At 38.0% G+C, this 21,914-nt stretch overlaps 1 protein-coding gene and 1 long non-coding RNA gene across 7 annotated transcripts in view; one reads left to right on the top strand and one right to left on the bottom strand.

Moving 5' to 3' along the window:
- The window catches only part of LOC111819022 (uncharacterized), a 118,637-nt gene extending 117,478 nt beyond the window's left edge, over nucleotides 1–1,159 (bottom strand). Inside the window, exon 1 of the long non-coding RNA XR_002822829.1 lies at nucleotides 606–1,159. This is a non-coding gene — a long non-coding RNA (uncharacterized LOC111819022). The remainder of the gene's footprint in view (nucleotides 1–605) is intronic.
- Nucleotides 1,160–1,253: 94 nt separating this feature from the next.
- The window catches only part of RNF146 (ring finger protein 146), a 38,082-nt gene continuing 17,421 nt past the window's right edge, over nucleotides 1,254–21,914 (top strand). For 2 of the 6 annotated variants that reach the window (XR_002822827.1, XM_004389466.2), the window contains exons 1-2: nucleotides 1,254–1,365; nucleotides 17,637–17,742. Coding sequence is in view for 1 of the 6 variants with exons in the window: in XM_004389466.2 (XP_004389523.1) it covers nucleotides 17,741–17,742 (2 nt within the window). In the remaining 5 variants the exon portion in view is untranslated. Of the gene's footprint in view, nucleotides 1,366–17,636; nucleotides 21,240–21,914 lie in introns of all 6 variants that reach the window. The other 4 variants (XM_023724457.1, XM_023724458.1, XM_023724456.1 and 1 more) reach the window with 4 other exon arrangements.

Below are 21,914 nucleotides of genomic sequence, written 5' to 3' on the forward strand. Positions count from 1 at the left end.
TTGGAGGTTATATGTAAACCCCAATGTGCCTGTATAGCATGATTAAGAATGTTGCTGACTTGCTGAAGTAACTTGTATTAACTCCCTACTTGTAAACCCCTTAAAAGTAACTTGCCTGCTCACTCTTGGGGAGCAGTTGTGGCAACGGCTCCGACTGACTCCTTTTCCTTGTACAATGAACTAAAGGTGACTTTCCTGCTCTCCCACCTCGGTCTCTCGTTTATTGGCCAAGAACCTGGGGTTTCCACCAAGTAACACAAAGACACTAAAAACTTTCAAGCCTGAATAAAACAGTTAATGAAATCTCAAAATGCAATACTATCGTCATGGAATGTTGAAATAGATACTCTCTTAAGAAAAAAAGCATTCCCTTCCACACTCCACATTTCCTACAAATTAAGACAATTCAGTCAGTTCTAAAAAAGGTAAAACACATGCTAAAATAAAATGGAGAACACGGCCAGTTTTTTTTGATGTTTAAAATTACACACACGCTACAAAAATAATGCAATTTTTAAATTACAGCTTTGTATGCTGATTAAAGAGCCCTGGTTGCACAGCGTTAAGCGCTCAGCTTCTAACAGAGGTCAGCAGATTGAACCCACCAGTCGCTCCTCTGGAGAAAGTCGTGGCAGTCGACTTCCGTAAAGGTTACAGCCTTGGAAACCCTATAGGGTCGCTGTGAGTCAGAATTGACTTGAGGGCAGTGGGTTTGGTTTTGGTATGCTAATTAATCTCCTTCTCCAGCTTCCTACGCTCTTTTCTGTGGAGAAAAATGGGTACTTTTTTTAAAATTAAATTGCTCAACATTCCGAGGGTGAATTGGGACGTCTGAAAGCACTGTTTTTTGTTTTTTTTTTTTTTTTTGGAAAGAGGCCAAACGAGAAGAGTACTTTTGCCAAGGGCTCTTCACACCGAAAGCCAGCTAGGTGCTCAAGGGTTTCTTCGAAATGGCCAAGCCGGGTTCCTGAGCAGCACCACCTGCTGGTCCGCTATACGTGCCACTTCCTGCACCCAAAATCTCCTTTTGGCTCTTTCAGAGCCTCCTGGACCTAATTATTAGTAAAACAATATACAAATATATTCATAAAACAATATATAAAGCGAAATTGCAGGTAGTCTGAGGAAGAAGCAAGCACGCAAACAGGAAGAACTTCGTTACGGGGCATAAACAAGTAGGGTTGGCGTGAGCTCCCGGCTGTGCGGCGCAGCTTCCGCCCCACGCAGCCCCGCCCCCACATCCGCGGGGCCCCTCCCCCCACGACGCGCCGGGCGGTCACATGACCTCCGCGCGCGTCCCCGGCCGCTGCGGGCTCTGAGGACGAAGAGGAAAGACTGCGAAGTGGCCGCGGCGGTGACCAAGAGGTGGGGTTAGCGGCCAGGCCTTCGTGGGGGGCAGGGTGGAGGCTGGCCACTCCAGAGGATCATATCTCCGGGAGAGGAGGGCTAGCTCGCGGTGTCACCCCTGGACGCGACCCGTTCTGTGTTGGCCCTGCGGTCGGGGCCTGAAAGGGGCGGCGGCGGGGTCAGGACCGGTACGTAGATCGACGCCCTTGGGCCGGCGTGGCCCCGGCTGTCCGCTCTGAGGCAGGATGGGACAGCTAAGCCCTTCCCGCCGCCCCCGCCGTGACTGCTGTCGCAACAAGAAGACTGACGGCCTCAGTGTTGCCCGCAGCCGCTACAGCCCCTGCCCTGGGCGACGGCCCGGAGCTGGTTTCGGTCCGGGTGCGAGAAGCGGAGCAGCGGCCATTACTGCGCAGCCTTTTCCCCCGGGGTCCGCGTCGCGGCCTTTGGTGTTGGCTGGGTCCCTGTTTATCCCCCTCGCCCCCAGTGTCAGGCATCTCTCCGGGGGCTCTTATCCTCAAAGCTTAGGGGAGGCGGTGGTTTGGGGGTAATCTGCTCTCTCTTTCCCGTGAGGAGTCAGACAGTTTGGGCCTTGTGTCAGACCGAGGCCTGGGTGTACAGTCCCCGCGTCTGAATGTATTTTGTCTTTTTCGAGTGCCTTTGCTGTCTCTCTTTCCTTCCTCTCTTCCTCTTCTTCCTCTTCCTGCTTACTGTCTGGGTCTTGTCTAGACCCAGATGGATACGAAGACAGCTATTCATCCACCTTGCAGTGGTTAAACCCAGCGCAGCATATTCCTGGATCTTTGTTTTGACTGTTATTAAACATCAGGACAATTAAGAGATTTCTCAGAATACCCTTTGCGTCTCCAAACCTAAGTGCATCCTAAAAGCGCAGACTGTTGCTTTGTTCTTCTGGTTGCTGGGTGCGGAGTTCTATCCCTACCCTTCACCCAGTCTGAAAGAGTACAGGTCTTCCTCCATTGTCACTTTTTTATTTTCTGAAGGCTTCTCGAGGAAGGTTGTGAAATGTTTGGAGAGTGTAGAGATGGAATAGTTGTTAATTCCAGAGGTAAAATCTACAGGACTGTTAAGTTTACGCACACATTCTGGCAACTACATTTTTTTCCCTTCAGTTACCCATTTTCCAGTGGTTTTATTTCTTTTCCCTAAATGTTATTTTAGTGAGCACTTGTTTCTCAAGTTTCTCAAGTACGCACATTTTGTTTGTTAAGTAACATTTTTGTAATATTGAGTTAGTGTGGAACTGGGGAGAAGATAGCTTATGGATGATAGAAAACGCTTTGTCTTTGTATGATTGACATTTGGGGTGTCTTAATCAGGTGTGAAAGTTTAACATCAGCATTGAAAGTAGTATATAATTACAGAAATTAGAAGATTTAAGACTTTTTGACTTTTCAATAGGTGAATCAATATTTAGACTTTTAAAAGACACGGTACGTAGAACATAAAGAAAATAACCCACACAGATAACACAGGGTTTATGATGTTCTGTTGTTTTTACGACCAGCAAGTATTGTTTGTACTGAATGACTGGGTGCTCTAAAAACACATGAAAATAGGTCAAGTAAATCTCATTTTAGAAAACCAAAAGAATGAATACCACTTTAAAAATAGATTTTGGATGTGTTTGTTGTCATTGTATATTTTAAAGTGGAGTTTGATTTAGAGTTTATGTCTCAAATGGACCCGTGTAAGTTGTGGGCAAAATGGAAATAATGATAAACATTTTGAAAGTTTTTGTTCCTTAATGGTTGGTAAGAACTTGGTAGAATTATAATATCCGGAAAAGTATTTCTCCAAATAGCTAGTCATTAGACAAGAGGAAGGGAGAAAAAAACAGTGATTTTTTTCTTTTAGGAGCCAGGTATCAACTAATGAAGTGTTTTGTTTTAGTTTCCATCAACTTGAATTGTTGGAAGAAAGGGGCAGAGTTTTTGAAAGAACTCAAAAATGATTTCTCGACTTAGAAGAAAAAGATGAAATTAATTTTTTTTCTTTGTTTCACATCATTGATCTGTTTAAAGAATTAATGTGTTAGCCATATACTAGCATGAAACGCCTAACATATTGCCAGGAATTTGAATGCTTTTTTCCCCAGTATTAGTAATGGATTACTGAGCCTTTTCCATTCTTCTGCCTGGTTTCTGTTTGTGACTAAAGAACCTGAGTTTCTAAAACAAGCTAGATTAGGAACAATTTTTGTGAGTATAGAAGCCATCTTACTAATGCTGGGCTATAACTATCTGTACTTATTTATGGATTGTATTTAGTGTTCATGGCTGATTACTTTTTGAATTAATTAAAACAAAACCTGTTGTTAAATGCCTGTTAATTAGGGCATTTTGAATTACAGGATTATAGAGTAAGGTGAAACAACTAAGACATGGGGAATTATAACTTGACCAAGGTCACACAAATAATTAGTGGCAAAGCCTTTCTTATTTATAATATGGTTGCAGGCTGTGGCACTTCTGTGCTTGGTATGATTAAAAGGCAGTATCTGTTGACATTGACATTTCATGTCTTATTAAGATAAAATTCAAGGCCCATGTTTTATTTAGGGAAAATTTAAACCTTTAATGAAGTAGTAGATTTCCATACAGTAATTTTTCTTAAGAGAAGTAATATATATGATAACGGAAATAATTCTTAGAGTAGTATGAAGTATTGGACTCCATTTAGCTAAAATGAGTTGTGACTGAAGACTTATTTCCAAGTATGGCCCCTGCATTCCACAAGCTAATTTTTAATAGGAGATAATAGTGAAAGCTAAAAATGGAAACATCAGGGCATTTAGTTACAACTATCACTTTGGAACTCTTAAGAAATATTAAGATGGAGGAAGTACAGCCAGAATGCTCCTTAGAAGCAAGGATGGGAGACTTCGTCTCACATACTTATCAGGAGGGACCATTCCCTGGAGAAGGACATGATGCTTGGTAAAGTAGAGGGTCAGCGAAAAAGAGGAAGACTCTCAAAGAGATGGATTGACACAGTGGCTGCAACAATGGGCTCAAACATAGCAATGATTGTGAGGATGGCACAGGACTGGGCAGTGTTCCCTTCTGTTGTACATAGGGTCGCTATGAGAGGGAACTGACTTGACAGCACCTAACAGCAACAATCTGCTGAATCACACCTGACTTAGTATGCCCAACGTTGAATTTCTGTTGATTAGAACTTTTAAGTAGAACATTTCCTGTTTTGTATATTTTGAATAAAGGGTAAAATATGTTTTCTATTAAACATTAGCCGTTAGCAATTGGAGAAATATAAAGAAGTCTTCAGATATTTGTAATTTGATATAAATGACTGTTAATAACCTGATCTTTTCCTTTTGATTAGTTGTTTAAAAAGATAGCCATTTATTTAATTTATCTGGAGGAAAAAAAAAGATTTTTTTAATAAAAATATTGTTAGTATGCAAGACATTCTAGACTTGTGTTGTCCCCTAGCCCAAAAGATTTTTTTTTTTGAGCTAGTGACTGACGTGAAAAGCGGGATTGTAATTAACCCAAGATATTTCCACAGAAAATAATAGTACATACAAATAATAGGAGTGTGAATTTGTCGCATGCTCTTAAATTATAAATAGTATGATACTGCTCTATTTATACCCGTTTTATTGAATTGGTTCAGTGGGTAGATGGTTTAAATTGATAATTTCTAAATCCCTTTATGTATTTTTAAATTTAGTCTTTTTTCCCTCCAAGAATGTTAGGTGAGCAGCAGAAGTATCTAATTTAGTTTCAAATATTTTCTCTTTTTATGTTACCTTTTTAAAGACCATTTTCATACAAACCTGCACCTAAGAAAGGAACCACAACCCATCAGCTAATTGATACTTAAATGTCAAAACTTTGTGGCAGCTTTTATTATGGTAATTCATAAGTCCTGTTGAGTTTGGTGTATAATCTGTAAATCATTCATTGTAACAGGAATTAAATATGTTTATTTTGCCAAATTAATTCTGGCCTGTAGTTAGAATTACATTAGTCTATTTTATATTCTACTTTTGGTCAAAAGAAAAGGTCTCCACCCTTCCCCCAACTCTATTTTTGATTTCAAATACTGTAAAATTTCCTGAGTGCCTCTTTACATGACTGTTCTGAATATTACTTGCAATGCCCTATGTTGTGACCTATTGTCATCATAATTCCCAGAGGTTATAATTGATGTGTCAGTTTGGCAGAATCTGAATCTGTCAACTTTGATAACAATATGCAATTTTCTTTTTTGTTAGTGCCTAGTAAAGATGTGGAGAAAGTAACATGGAGTTCATTTTCTCTATGCAGTGATTTCTGTAGTAAACTACCAGTTTTATGTTATAATAATATTGTTAGTATGCAAGACATTCTAGACTTGTGTTGTCCCCTAGCCCAAAATGATAACTAGCCACATGTAGCTATTGAACATTTGTTATGTGGCTATTCTGAATTGAGTTGTGCTCTAAGTGTAAAATACACACTGGATTTCAAGGACTTAGTACCCAAAACAAACAAACAAGAAAAACACACACTAAGTTGCTTATATTGAATATATAATGATAATATATTAGATATGTTGGGTTAAAAAAACTCCATTATTAAAATTAATTTTACTGTTTCTTTTTATGTGGCTACTGGGAAATTTAAAATTACATATGTGGCTTGCATCCTATTTCTGTTAGATAATGCTATTCTAGACCTTTTCCCTGAGGGACAGTGTATTATAGAAAGGATTTTTTAGATATATCTTTGAATTTGAATCCCATCTCCCAATAGCTTTGTGACTTTGGGTAAGCTACTTAGTCTTCTGAGTCTGAGTTTCCTTATTTATAAAATCGGTATAGTCATATTTCACAGGATTGCTATGAGGATTCAATGATGTAATGGGTCTACTAATGCTTCACTAACCTTAGTATACATACAAATCACCCAGAGATCACATTCTATAGGTCTGGGTGGGGTTAGGAAGTTTCTATATCTAAGAAACTCTCAGGTAATAAGATAATGCTTGTTGATTATCACAGTTTGCCTAGCTAGAATCTACATTACTACGTAAATTTTAATGCATTTTCTTTGCCTTGATCTTTATTATCCTTTAGTCTCACCTTTGAATATTATCCTTGAAACATAGGAATTGGAAAAATCACCATACTTTGCAATATCTATTAAAATTGTATGTATTTTATTGTGCACTCTTAGGGTTACTGCAGCATTCTTGTTGATACCTATCAAGCTTTTTGTCCGCTTTTCTTGTTAGGTATCTTAAGAGTCTGTTCCGACTCATAGCGACTTTACGTGCAACAGAATGAAACACTGCCCAGTCCTGCGCCATCCTCACAGTTGTTGCTGTGTTTGAGCCCATTGTTGCAGCCACTGTGTCAGTCCATTTCGTAGAGGGTCCTCCTCTTTTTCACTGACCACCTACTTTACCAAGCATGATGTCCTTATCCAGGGGCTGGTTCCTTCTGATAACGTGTCCAAAGTACGTAAGATGAAGTCTTGCCATCCTCACTTTGAAGGAGTATTCTGGCTGTACTTCTAAGACGGACTGGTTAGTTCTTCTGGCAGTCCGTGGTGTCCTGAATATTCCTCACCAGCACCATAATTCAAAGGTATCAGTTCTTCTTTGGTCTTCCTTATTTATTGTCCAGCTGTTGCATGCAAATGAGGCGATTGTCTCAAAGGACATCTTTGCTTTTAACGTTTTAAAGAGCGGTCTTTCACAGCAGATTTGCCCAGTGCGATACGTTGTTTGATTTCTTAACTGCTGCTTCCATGGGCATTGATTGTGGATCCAAGTAAAATGAAATCTTTGACAACTTCAGTCTTTTCTCCATTTATCATGATGTTGCTTATTGGTCCAGTTGTGAGGGTTTTTGTTTTCTTTATGTTGAGGTGTAATCCATATTGAAGGCTGTAGTCTTTGATCTTCATCAGTAAGTGCTTCAAGTTCTCTTCACTTTCAGCTAGCAAGGTTGTGTCATCTGCATGTTGCAAGTTGTTAATGAGTCTTCCTTCAGTTCTGATGCCGTATTCTTCTTCATATAGTCCAGCTTCTTGAATTATTTGCTCAGTATACAGATTGAATAATTATGGTAAAACGATACAACCCTAACCCACACCTTTCCTGATTTTAAACCACAAAGTATCCCCTTGTTCTGTTCAAACCAGTGCCTCTTAATCTATGTACAGGTTCCTCATAAGCACAATTAAGTGTTCTGGAATCCCCATCGTTCTCGATAATTATCCATAATTTGTTGTGATTCACACAGTCAAATGCCTTCATATAGTCAGTAATACACAGGCAGACGTCTTTATGGTATTCTCTGCTTTCAGCCAAGATCCATCTGACATCAGCAGTGATATCCCTTGTTCCATGTCCTCTTCTGAATCCAGCTTGAATTTCTGGCAGTTCCCTGTTGGTGTACTGCTGCAACCTCTTTGGAATGATCTTCAACGAAATTTTACCTGCGTGTGAATTAATGATATTGTTCAATAATTTCTGCATTTGGTTGGATCACCTTTCTCTGTAATGAGCACAAATGTGAATCTGTTCCAGTTGGTTGGCCAGGTAGCTGTCTTCCAGATTTCTTGGCATAGATGAGTGAGTGCTTCCAGTGTTACATCTGTTTGTTGAAATATCTCAGCTGGTATTCCATCAGTTCCTAAAACCTTGTTTTTCACCAGTGCCATCAGTGCAGCTTGGACTTCTTCCTACAATACCAGTTGGTACTTGATCATATGCTACCTCCTGAAATGACTGTACGTTGACCAGTTCTTTTCGGTACAGTGACTGTGTATTCATTCTGTCTTTTTTTTGATGCTTCCTGCATCATTCAGTATTTTGCCCATAGAATCCTTCAGTAGTGCAGCTCGAGGCTTGAATTTTTTTCTTCAGTTCTTTAGCTTAAGAAATGCCAAGCATGTTCTTTATTTTGGTTTTCCAACTCCAAGTCTTTGCACATTTCATTATAATACGTTACTTTGTCTCTCAAGCTGTCCTTTGAAATTTTCTGTTCAGCTCTTTTACGTCATCCTTTCTTCCTGTCACTTTTTAGCTACTCGATGTTCAAGAGGAAGTTTCAGAGTCTCTTCTGACATCCATTTTGATCTTTTCTTTCTTTACTATCTTTTTAATGACCTTTTGCTTTCTTCATATATGATGTCCTTGATGTCATCCCACAACTCACTGGGTCTTTGGTCATTAATATTCCATGTGTTATGTCTGTTCTTGAGATGGTCTCTTAATTTAGGTGGGGTGTACTAAAGATTATACTTTGGCTCTCCTGGACTTGTTTTAATTTTCTTCAGCTTCAACTTGAACTTTCATATGAGCAATTGATGATCTGTTCCACAGTTGATTTGTTCCTCATTCGGCGCCTGGCCTTGTTCTGACAGATGACATTGAGCTTCTCCATCGTCTCTTTCCACAGATGTAGTTGATTTGATTCCTGTGTATTCCATCCAGTGAGGTCCATGTCAGTAGTTGCCATTTATGTTTTTGAAAAAAGGTATTTGCAATGAATAAGTCGCTGGTCTTGGAAAATTTAATCATGTGCTCTTCCATGTAGTTTCTGTCACCAAGGCGATATTTTCCACCTACTGATCCTTCTTTATTTCCAACTTTCGCATTCCAATCACTACTAGTTATCAGTACACCTTGAATGTTTGATCAATTTCAGATTTCCGAAGTTGGTAAAATCTTTAGTTTTGTCATCTTTGGCCTTAGTGGTTCGCATGTAAATTTGAATAATAGTCTTATTAACTGGTCTTCCTTGTAGGCACATGGATTTTATCGTATCAACACTGATAGCGTTGCACCTCAGTATAGATCTTGAAATGTTCTTTTCGAGGATGAATGCGATGCCATTCCACTTATTTGTCATTCTTGGCTTAGTAGATCATATGATTGTCTGATTCAAAATGTTCAGTACTAATCCATTTCAGCTTACTAATGCCTAGGATAGCGATCTTTTTGCAGCTCCTTTTTTGACAATTTCCAATTTTCCTAGGTACATACTTCATACATTCTATGTTCCAGTTATTAACAGATGTTTGCAGCTGTTTCTTTTCATTTTGAGTTGTGCCACATCAGCAAATGAGGATCCCAAAAGCTTTACTCCATCCTTTCATTAAGGTAGACTCTACTTTGAGGAGGCAGCTCTTCCACAGTTTTGTTTTGAGTGCCCTCCAACCTGAAGGGCTCATCTTCTGGCGCTATATCAGCCAGTGTTCTGCTGCTATTCATAAGGTTTTCATTAGCCAGTTTTTGTAGAAGTAGATTGCCTGATCCTTCTTACTAGTCTCTTTTAGTCTGGAAGCTCTGCTGAAACCTGTCCACCATGGGTGGCCCTGCTGGTATTGGTGGCATAGCTTCCAGCATCACAGCAACATGCAAACCACCATAGTATGACAAACTGACACACGAGTGGTGGCATCTGGTTTTAGCTCAAGTCATTTTGTAGTTAGGGTAGAATTGATAAATTTCAGCATAGAAAACCCAAGGTATGTTGCTTCACAAATGTATCTTTGAAAGATAGGATAATTATACATGAAATAATTTTAAGAATGCACTAAGACAATATGATAGCTGCCTTCGAGTTGATGTCTAATCATGGCGACCTTATGTACATCAGAATGAAATGTTGCCAGTTCTGCGTCATACAATTACTAGCATGTTCCAGTCTGTTGCTGCAGCTAATATACCAATTCATCTTACCCAGGATCTCCCATGCCCTTGTTGGCCCACTACTTTACCAAACATGATGTCCCTCTCTCTAGCAGTTGATCCCTCCTGATGATATGACAAAAGCAAGCGAGTTGAACAGTGTTCTGTTGCGATCCATAAGGTTTTCATTGGCTAATTTTTGAAAATAGATTACCAGACCTTTATTCCTAGAATTTTTAACTACTGCATTTATTCTCCTAGTGCTTATGTAATAAAGCTTTTACTTTCATGTTTGTGGCAATAGTTTTATTTCAGCTATGCAAAATAGTTCTTTAAAAAACGATCACGACTTATTTAGGTTTCCAGAGATGGAGTTACTAGCGGATTCTCCATGCATTATTTTGAAGCTACTTTACTTCAGCTAACTTGGATTCCTTTAAGCATCAAGGCAATACTTCGTTTCAGAGATAAAATGTTTATTAACTAGATAAGCAGATAGGGAGGACAAGATCTGAACAAGTGAATACAGGGAAATAAATGAGGTGTTAAAGTGGAAAGGATGATCAGTGTTTTTAATAATTTATTTTAATTTTTTTTTGTTGAAAATATACACAGCAAAACATATACCAGTTCCACAATGTCTACATGTACAATTCATTGACAGTGATTACATTCTTCAATTTGTGCAACCATTCTCACCTTCCTTTACCAAATTGTTCCTCCCCCATTAATATGAACTCACTGCTCCCTATGTTTCCTAGCTAACCTTTCAAGTTGCTGTTGTCAGTTTGATTCCATATAGATAGTTCTTTAAAAGAGCACAATGCTAAAGGCAGACATTCCTTACTAACTAAGCTAAACTACTGTTTGGTTTAAAGATGACTTCAGGGGTATTTTTGGTTTAAGTTTTAAAGATTATCTCAGGGCAGTAGTTTTGGGTGTTCATCTGGCCTCCATGGCTCCAGAAAGCCTAGATTTCATGAAAAATTGTGATTCTGTTCTGCATGTTTCCCCTTTTGATCAGGATTCTTATAGAATCTTTGATTAAAACATTTAGTAATGGTAGCTGGACACCATCTAATTCTTCTGGTGTCATGGCAAAGGACGTAGGTAGTTGTTCATGGAGGCAGTTAGCTACACATTCCATTTCCTCCTCCTGTTCCTGACTCTGCTCCTTCCTCTCTTGCTCCAGGTGAATAGAGAAGAATTGTTGTACTTTGGATGGCTACTTGCAAGCTTTTAAGACCCCAGGCTCTACATAGTGAACTGGGAGGTAGAAAATAAGTACTAAATGTGTTCATTGTCTTGAAGCAAAAGCACTAGTTTGGATCTTAAAAATTTACTCTCCTGCTAAGAAGAGACAACTCTTAGTTACAGAAGACTTCCAGATAATATGTGTAGATTCCCCACATCCACTGCAAGTATGGGCTGGACTTGGTGACTTACTTCCAAAGAGCAGAGTATAGAAAGGGGGAAATGGTAACTTTACGTAGAGAAACCTGGCAAACCCTACCTTAACCTTGTGAGGAAGGTTAACATCACTAGTGATGTCACGTGGACATGTACCCCTGATCTGATATGACATGACAAGAAGGGCACATTACCTCTGTGGTATTCTTTCTAAAAACCTATTAAAAAATCAAACCCATTGCCATTGAGTGATTCTGACTCATGGCGACCCCATGTGCTTCAGAGTAGAATTTATTTATTTTGTTGTTGAGAATATACATAGCAAAAACCAATTCAAGTTTCTGCGTGTACATTTTCGTGACACTGATTACATTCTTCAAGTTGTGCAGTCGTCCTCACCCTCATTTTCTGAGTTTTTCCTCCCCATTAACGTAAACACACTGCCCCCTAAAGTTCCTGTCTAATCTAGTGAGTTGTTATCGGTTTGATCCAATATAGATAGATCTTAAAAGAGGCGTAATGCTCAAGGCAGACATTCTTTACTAGTTAAGCTAAACTATTACAAGATTTTTAAGATTTCAGGGGATATTTTTGGTTTAAGGTTTAAAGATTATCTTAGGGAAATTCAGAGGTTCATCCAGCCTCCATGGTTCCAGAAAGCGTGGATTCCATGAGAATTTGAAATTCTGTTTTGCATTTTCTGCCTTTTGACCACGATTCATCTGTACAATCTTTGATCACAATGTTCCACAATAGTACTTGGGCACCATCCAGCTCTTCTTGTCTCATGGTAAAGGTGGCGGTTGTTTATGGAGGCAGTTAGCCACACATTCCATTTTCTCCTATTCGTGACTCTCCTCCTTTGTCTTTTGCTCCAGGCAAATAGAGACCAGTTGCTGTGCCTTGGGTTTGTTATTTTCTAGGTTGTTGTTTTTTTTTTTTTTTTTTTAAATGTTTTAGCCATCCTAAACCTGTTGCTGTCGATTCCTACTCATAGCGACGCCATAGGACAGAGTAGAACTGCCCCATAGGGTTTCTAGAGAACAGTTGGTGGATTCCAGCTGCTGACCTTTTGGTCAGTAATGGAGCTCTTAACCACTTTGCTGCCAGGGCTCCATAGCCATCCTAGTGGAAGTGAAATGGTATCTCATTGTTTTGATTTGCACCTCTCTGTTGGATGGCTAGTGATTCTGAGCATCTTTTCATGTGTTTGGTGGCCATTTGAATGTCCTCTTTGGTGAAATGTCTTTTCAAGTCCTTTTCCCATTTTGTAATTGAGTTGTTTGCCTTATTGTTGTCATTGAAGTTTTATGTATATTTTGGTTATTAGATTTTTGTTGCATGTAGGGTTTCTGAAGATATTCTCCCAGTTGGTAACATGTCTTTTCACTTTTTTACTAGAGTGTTTTGATGAACAAAAGTTTTTAATTTTTATTAGGTCCCATTCATCTGTTTTGTCTTTTGCTGTTTGTGCTTCTGTTTTTAGATGATCCATTTTTAAAAGGCCTGACAGCATTGCCCATACATTTTCTTCTAAGAATTTTATGGTTTTAGTTTTCACGTTTAGGTCTTTAATCCGTTTTGAATTTGTTTTTGTGTATGGTGTGAGGCATGGATCCTGTTTCATTTTTCTGCATGTGGAAATCCAGTTTTTCCAGCACCATTTATTGAAGAGACTCTTCTTTTCCCCATCTAATGATCTTAGCACCATTTCAAAAATCAGTTGACCATAGATGTGTGGGTTTATTTCTGGACTCTCAATGGTCAAATACAATTTTTACAAGAAATGTGTAATTAAATTCTTTCAGACTAGTGGCTTAATATTCAATGAAGTATGTTCTGGGAATAAGACATTAAAATGATGGTTTTAATGATGGTTTAAAGATTTGTAAGGTAGGGAAGGATAAACAGGGCTAATGACGAACAGCAACACCCAGAAGCAGTTTGTGGACCAAAAAAACTTGTTTCTTAGAAGTGTAGGTAAAGTAAGAGTAATTTGACTTCTGTGTGATCATCCAGAGGGTTTTGTGATGGGTAAAGGGTAGGGTCTGTATAATTTATTTTCTAAACTGGGATACTTTAGGAAACAAAGGGCTGAACTGGACAAATGCAGAAGCCTTGGGTAAACCAGGATCCATGGTCATCCTGGTAAAGGATCTTAACTTACTGGGGAAAGAACTTTGTGAAGCTGTTTTGGCTGCTTAGAAACTAGTTTTGTTTATTCTTGGATTTTTATTTGTATCCTGGAGAACTCATTGTCAATGAATAATAGCTGGGTAAATGATGTGCTTGCCAAAAGATACAAAAATGGCTTGAATAGTATTTTTATAAATGTAGTAATCTCAGATTTGAAGTTCTTCAAAAGAAAGGATTAGAGTTTAGATTTCTTGTGTCTCCTGTAGCTCCCAGCTGTGTAGTTTGTTCACAGTTAGAACTCAAATGTTGTGTTATATGAGTAAATAATCCTAGTTTTTCAATATCCTGTTTCTCCCAACAGTTATTCTAAGTAAGTGGTTCTTCATTCATTCAACAAATACCAGTTCAAGTCAACTCATAAACACCCTATAGGACAGGGTAGAGCTGCCCCATAGAGTTTCCAAGACTGTAAAGCTTTACGGAAGCAGATTGCTACATCTTTCGCCTGTGGAGTGATTGGTGGATTTGAACCGTGGACCTTTTGGTTAGCAGCCAGTTGCTTATCCAGTTACCACCAGGGCTCCTTACTAGCCACTTAGAGATGTAAAAATGGACCCTATCTTCAGTGGGCTGAAGGTTTAATAGAGGAGTTACATTTAAAAACAAATAATTTCAATGAATGTGATAAATTCAGTAATGAAAGTATATATAAAATACAGGAGAAGGAGTAATGAACTTTCTAGAGGTAGTCAGAGAAGTGGTAGTGGGGATGACCATAGCTGTGTAACACTGAAGAACAAATAGGCACTCATAAACTACAAAAGAAGATGGAATATACCAGGTAGGGGGAAATACAGAACTACAAAGGGAGGTTTGGAGAACTGTGAGTAATGTGGTATAACTGAGGTATTAACCTGCGAGGGTGGTTGTGAAAAGTAAATAAAGACTATAGAGTTATTTAGGGTCCAGATCATTGAGGTTCTTGAATGTTGTCCTAAGACGTTTTGCCTTTCTTTTTTCCCCCCGTATAGGCTCGGGAGTGAATATAAGGCTTCACATATGGGAGGAATATGGTTCATTTTGTCTTTTAAATACATCACATAGAAACTTGGTGTATGAATTGAGGGGTGACACTGAAGCCAGATAATCAGGTAGGCTGAAGAGTAGTCCAGGTGAGAGAATGAAGGTTTAAACTAGAGAACTAGCAACAGGTAGAGAGTACAGCATAGATTCCAAAGATGTTTAAAGATAAAAAGTTCACAGAATTTGGTATGGTTGGTTGTGGAGACAGTGAGGAAAAATATTTTCTCGTTTTTTCCATCTGTGCTCAATGACCAGGGCATGGAAGTTGAGAAGTCATTTGGTAAAGTTCATGCAGAGTTGGGTTTGTGTAGTGCGTGTAGATGAGAGATAAAAATATGAGGGAGTCAAGGGTTCTAGTAAGAGAGAAGTTAAAATGATTGGGTTCCAGGTTGGGTGGGGAAGGAAATGAGATCAGGAACTGGATAAGGAAAGGAGGTGTCAAGAGACTGGAGGTCACACTGAGATTAAAGAGCAGGTGTGGGGGTGAATAAGTGAACTGGAAGGATCAGTATTTGTGATCTTGAGAGTGGGATTAAGATTTCAGAAAGGTAGCAGTTTTAGGTAATAACTAGTTTCAAGTTGAAGGAGTCATAGTGGCACAATGGGTAAGCACTGTTCTGCTAACCAAAAGGTCAGCAGTTTGAACACATCAGCCATTGTTTGAGAAAAGACCTGGTGATCTGCTACCGTGAAGATTACAGCCCAGGAAGCCCTATGGGGCAGTTCTGCTCTGTCCTGTAGAGTCACTGTGAGTCAGAATTGACTTGATGGCACACAAAAGCAACAACAAAAACAACAGTTTCAAATGTGGTTTTCATATTTTGATGCTGGAGAGGAGATGAAGTTATTGAACTTGGGATTTTAGAAATGAAAAGCGAGGATAGTGTTTCTCAACTTATATTTGGTGGTCTACCTGCATCAGTATCACCCTGGGTGAGATTCCTTGCCTTCAATTCATGTCTACTGACCTAGACTTTCTAGTGGTAGGACCTGAGAGTATAAGTTTTTAACTAATGATTTCAGTGATTTTGATGAACAGAATTTGGGAAGTTTAAGAACCTCTAAGTTAGTTGTTGGGAGCCCTGGTGGCCCAATGATTAAGGTCTTGGCTGCTAACAAAGGTTGGCCATTTGAAACCCCCACCCCCACCCCCCCAGCTGCTCCACAGGTGAAGAACCTGGAGATGTCCTCCCGTAAAGATTACAGCCTAGAAAACCCTATGGGGCAGTTCTAGTCTGTCACATGGGATTGCTATGAGTTGAAAATCGACTGGCACCTACCAACAACAACAAATTAGTTGTTAGATGATTCATTTTCAAGGATATTTAAATAGGTCCATACTGATGTTGGAGCCCTGGTTGCCCAGTGGTTAAGCATTTAGCTGCTAACCAAAAGGTTGGCAGTTCGAATCCACCAGCCGCTCCTTGGAAACCCTATGAGGAAGTTCTACTCTGTTCTGTAGGGTCGCTATGAGTTGGAATTGACTCGACAGCAACATGTTTTTTTTAATACTGATGTCAGGCGTTAGAGTGAAGAGGATGACCAATAGAAGATTAAGTAAATGCCTTAAAGATTGAGAGAGAACAGCTGTAGGGAATTGTGAAGTGTTTTGTAGCCAGTGGTAGAGACTTAAAAAAATAGATGTTTTACGGTAAGAGTAATGATACTGGAGGAGTTTCTGGGTGGTGTAAATGATTATTGCACTCGTTAAGAGAAATGCTGGAGGTTCAAGTCCACCCAGAGGTACCTTGGAAGAAAGACTTGGCAGTCTGCTTCTGAAAAACCAGACATTGAAAACTCTGTGGAACACAGTTCTACTTCTGACACACATGGGGTCACCATGAGTTGAAATTGATTCAGTGACAACTGGTTTAATGCTGTTGGAATAGTAGACTGTTTCCTTCTGTTCTGTAGAAAGGGAATATGTGTGTTCGTGTATATTTGAGAGGGAGAAAATGGGCAGTTTCTCTTTTGAGTAGACAACAGGAGGGAAGTGAATGGAGTATTCTGTGATGCTGTTGAAGTTGTAGACACCTAGAGGATAAAGTGAAAGTGTTGGGAAAAAAGTCAGGACCAACCAAAACCCATCGCCATCAGGTCAATTCCAACTCATAGCGACCCTAGAGGACAGAGTAGAACTGCCCCATAGGGTTTCCAAGGATTGGCTGGTAGATTCGAACTGCCGACCTTATGGTTAGCAGCCTGAGCTCCTAACCACTGCACCACCAAAGGCTAAATTCTAAAGTCAGAGAGTAAAACAAAAAGGTTATTCAGAAACCCTGTTTAATTGATTACTTTTGATCTCTGGTTTTGAAGCAGATTGTTGTTTGTTCTGTTAATAAGCATTTGGTGGAGTAAGCAGGTTTATATTTATGGGCCATCTGAGGTATTAAAAGTATATATCTTCAAACTCTAGAATCTCAAATATGTTAGGGAGATAGATACCCATATTATGAGAGGCACATGGAACTGAAAGAAGATGCAAGTATCTTCTATCTCGTGGTTACTGTGAGGTCTGTCATCTCTTCAGTCATCATGCATGCTTGATTATAAGTAAGTTCTGTGTAGTATGATGTTCTTCCTGCATGGTGAAGTGAATGGAGGAAAAACTAAATGAGAGGAAAGAAGATTAATGGCTGAGCTGGTGTTTTGGTTGGTGCCTCTCAATTTCCTGTATAAGAGGCATCTTGAGAAAAGGTTGGCTTAATTGGTTGTAAACCAACTTTGGCATACAATTGTTTGATGCTGTAACTAGTAGAAGGTCCCAGTCTATGTGATGAGTACTTTCAGTATTATAGATGGGCTACTTTATTTTTTCTTGCTTCTTGTCAGACTGCCCATATAGAAACTTTTGTTTTTAAGATGAAATTTGCCATTGCGTTTTGTTAAATGAAAGGATCATATAATTAACTAATTTTGCTAATCTTAGTCTGTAGAGAAGTTGATGTTGAGTTTTTTTTTTTTTTCTTTTTCTTTTTACTTCACAGATAAAGAATGAGCCAGCAGGGGAAGAGAACATCCTGCACACTGACTGACTGCTGGTGATGATGCTTTATTTTTATGTTGGGCATCTGTGGGATCTGTAGTAGAAATGTAAGTACAGAAATGCAGGTCTTTCCAAAGCTGCAGTTAATTAGGTGAATTGGTATCTATTATGTTTATTTCTAATTTATATAAGACGAGCATTTTATATTGACTTACAGATGATTTATTGAGTTAACAGCTTTATTCACATTAAATTATTATTAATGTAGGTTTTGAAAAATTTCCTTGTAGGGAAAAATCTCTACTAAAAAGTAAAACTGAGAACAGAGGAATTTGCTCATAGAAGGCTAAAAATCTGGAATGATCTCCAGGTCCTCTAGGTTCTACTTTCTCTCTACTTAGGAATCTATGTAAGTAATCAAGATAGCCAAAAAATACCAGCTTTTACATATTCTTACAAATTACACACATGAGCAAGGTAAGGATGACTTTCAGGTTACCACAAACTTGTTTGAATAAATTAAAGGAATTGTCTTCATACCATAATTGATTTTTTTAAAATTTAGTACATTATCGCTTTCCTTTCATGCTGATATACCATGGTCCCAGTTTCAGTAGTTAGTTGTCTTTTCCTATCATTTAGTGTTTGTGTAATATGTCTTAAAGTCTTACTCTACCTTGAACTTGCCCATATTAAACTTCATTCTGTTACTGAAACATTTTCACAAATGAACATCATATTTCCATCTTCCAAAATGATAGGAAACTCTCCAACTTGATGTTATCCATGAAAAATGCCGTGAACGTTTTATTGACCTTTACCATCCTACTTGCGACTGCAGTGTTTCAAATACTGAATCAAAGACTGACCTTTGTAGATACCATTTCACACGTTCTCCCAGTTTGCCGTATAGCTATTGCTGGTTACTTTTCCAGTGTAATACCCTGGGTTACATACTTGCCTTAAAAGTATTAAGTATTTTTCCTAGTCAGTGTTGAGAATATTTGATAAAAAATGATCCCGATAATTTTTCTTTAAAATTAGGGCAGATAGATATTTTATTACGTTTCTTTTTTAATTCTCTGTATCAGATAGTGTTGGTGCTGAAAGTATAAGGTCCCTGCTATCAAGAAACTGACTACAAGTTAGTAAGTGAAAGACACGTATATAATTAGCAGTTAATCAGTGGGACAAATACCTTGTAGAGGTAAGAACAAAGTGCTACTGGAACCCAGAGGAGGAGGATATTAAATCCATTTGAAGGGTTCAGAGAATGCTTCCGTGAACAGAGAACTTTTAACTTAGCTTTAAAAAAGGAATAGAATTTTAATAGGCTGAGAAAATTAAGAAATATTTTCAAACCGTAGGAATGAGGAGGGCACAGATGCCTAAACAGCAAGGCATCTTAGGGGAGAGAGGGAATAATCAAATGTGGGAAAGTGGGGTGGGGAAAGTAAAGGGAATGAACATTTATCAAAAATCTACTATATTACCAGGCGCCTACTGGCTGTTTTACTTCGATTATTATTAAAGTTACATTGAAATTCAAGCTCCTTATGTTTCAGCAGAACTATAGATAATGCAGATTTATTTATTTGTTTATTTTGAGAAACAGTCAATTTTTAAAAAAGTCAGTTGGGAAGGAAGATGACTTTCATTTTTGATACGTCTGCACATCTCTAATTCTGAAGTGATGTATTAACTTACTTTTTTGTGTTTGCAGTTGGGTTCTGACTTTAGATTTGACAAAAATACGATTTTTAATCTTGAAGTTTTATTGCTGGCTAAATAGTTCTTCAGTACTTTGTACGTTAAAGACCTTTTTTGTTTATAGTAATTTTACCTTTTGACGAGATGTCTTCATAAAGGTTAGACAAAATCTGAGTTTGAGATTGCTACTAACTCTGAAAGTGAAGATTTACTAGTATTAATAGACACTTAGGATCTTCCAGAAATACTTTTACATGGTTTATCTATGGGAAGAATAATGGAATTTATGCTTAAAAGGTATAATACCACATTTAATTAGTAGAAGTCCTTGAAAATGAATGATATATTTATTGCGTTCATTAGCAGAGTTGGATTAACTTCAATTCAAATTTCCATATATTAAATTATTTTTAACTTAGTAACCAGAAAATAAATGTCCTTTTTCCAAATGATCTCTTGAGTTTTGCAAGAAATTTATTATACAGGGAATACTTTTCTTGGATTAGCATTAACTCTACCGAATCGTTGTTCTACAAAGAAGGGGGAAGGAAGCATTTCTTGGTATGATCCACTGCATAGATTTAGCCTCCAACCTATTGTAAGATTATTCAAACTATGCAAAATAGTTTATAGGGTACGTTAAAATGGTAATAAAAATGTACTCGAAGTATGTCTAATAGGCACAGCTAGTGGTTTTTTGGGTTGCTTTATCTTGTTACGTATCTTGTCCATTATCTATGTACACTTCCAGGATTATATAAGAAATATTACTAAGCTTTTCTACCCATTTATTAGTTGGTGATAGACTAAAAATATACATGGTGGGGTAACAGCATCAGAATTTAAAATTTGTTATGGCAAATTGATAGTTGACAGTATTTCTAATGAAATAATGAACCTTTCCAGTGACGTACTATTTTAGCTATCTGGTGTCCGTTATCTGCTTTCTTATAAAGTTTATGTAACTGTACTTCACTGTAATGAGGGAACCAGAATACCTGCCCAAACAATTGTTTTTCCTTTCCAAGTGTATTGTTTTTATAGTCCATGCCTTCCCCTGAGATAATGTTAATTGCATTTTTAGTTTTGATCTATGTTTAGCTTTATTCATGTATGTAAGAGAGTCATACAAGACATTGATCATTTTAAGCAAGGTGGTAAATAATGCTTTTAGGTAGAAAACATTCTTTTCTGTAGGTAAGTTAGTTACATCTGATGGAAAACTGACTTTTGGGGTTAGTTTTACTATAGGAAACACAACATGCTTCAGGATTATGCCTTTAAAATATGACATTGGTTCTAGTTACATCTTGGATATCTTGTTTACATTTTACCAGCATTTTAGTTTTCTTTTTAAAATTTTAAGTTTATCAGCCTGTCCTTTGCCAAGAAGGTACCTGGATAGTTTAGAATGTGGACTTCTTGTATACAAGATACTGGTATTGTTTTTTTCAAAGTAGTGGTAAGCATTTGTCCATCTCTTAATTTTCTCTTATAACTAGAATCAAGCATTATTACTTACAGTTGGATGGCTTTCTTATTTTCTTCTTAATTGGGGCTTTCAATACATACACAAACTAAAAAAAGATTTTCAGGAACTTCATTGACAGCTGATTTCTTTGACCTAATTTGAAAGAGATGGAAGAATATACATATTGTTCTCCCATTCTGCATCTAACTTTTTTTTGTTACCAAATGCTTTAAATTATCCTGATATGTAAGTGTAGCAATAGGATTTGATGAATTAAAACTAGGTAGCGAGTCCCTTAAAACTATTCTCAGAGTTGTTGTGTTCTTTTCCTAGATTGGCCTGTACATAGGATTTGCCAGTAAAAGAAAAATGAGGAGCTGAATTCAGTTAGCAAGTATCTATTATATTCTATATAATCAACAGGTATTATATTGTAAAGGAGTCTTTAAAATATACTGTCTTATGCTTTTATTTACAGAAGTTATGATTTCACAGTAATTTCAAGTCAAAACATTACCAGTGGTATTATTGCCAGCGTACTTGATGAGAAAACTGAAGTTCCCAGATGCATGGTGTGTGTGTGTGGGTGTGTGTGTGTTTTAAACCTCTTAAAGGGACTTTGTGGTTGTCGTTGAGTCAGTTCCCACTCATGACAACCCCACGTTTGCAGAATAGGACTACTCCATAGCGTTTTCAAGGTTGTGACTTTTTGGAAGCAGATCACCAGGCCTGTCTTTTGAGGTGGCCCTGGGTGGGTTTGAACTGGATTTGGCTAGTAGTTGAGCGCTTAACCATTTGCACCACCCAGGGACTCCTTAAAGGGACATTAAGCAGCTGCTTATGGTTTTTTGAGGAATTGAAAGTAATGTACATGGTCTGTTACCACAATGTTAAGATTACCTGAGGCTGATAAGACTATCCTGGAATCTTCTGCCAAACAGCAACTGAAATATATGGTACTCTTTCTCTTGCCATTTTGGGAAGTACTAAGATTTTTTTTTTTTTTTTTTTAAATATTTTATTGTACTTCAGGTGAAGGCTTACAGAACAGATAGTTTCTCATGTAACAGTAACACACATGCTGTTTTATGACATTGG

This window comes from Trichechus manatus, unplaced genomic scaffold, assembly GCF_000243295.1.
Source record: "Trichechus manatus latirostris isolate Lorelei unplaced genomic scaffold, TriManLat1.0 scaffold00248, whole genome shotgun sequence".
NCBI lineage: Eukaryota > Metazoa > Chordata > Mammalia > Sirenia > Trichechidae > Trichechus > Trichechus manatus.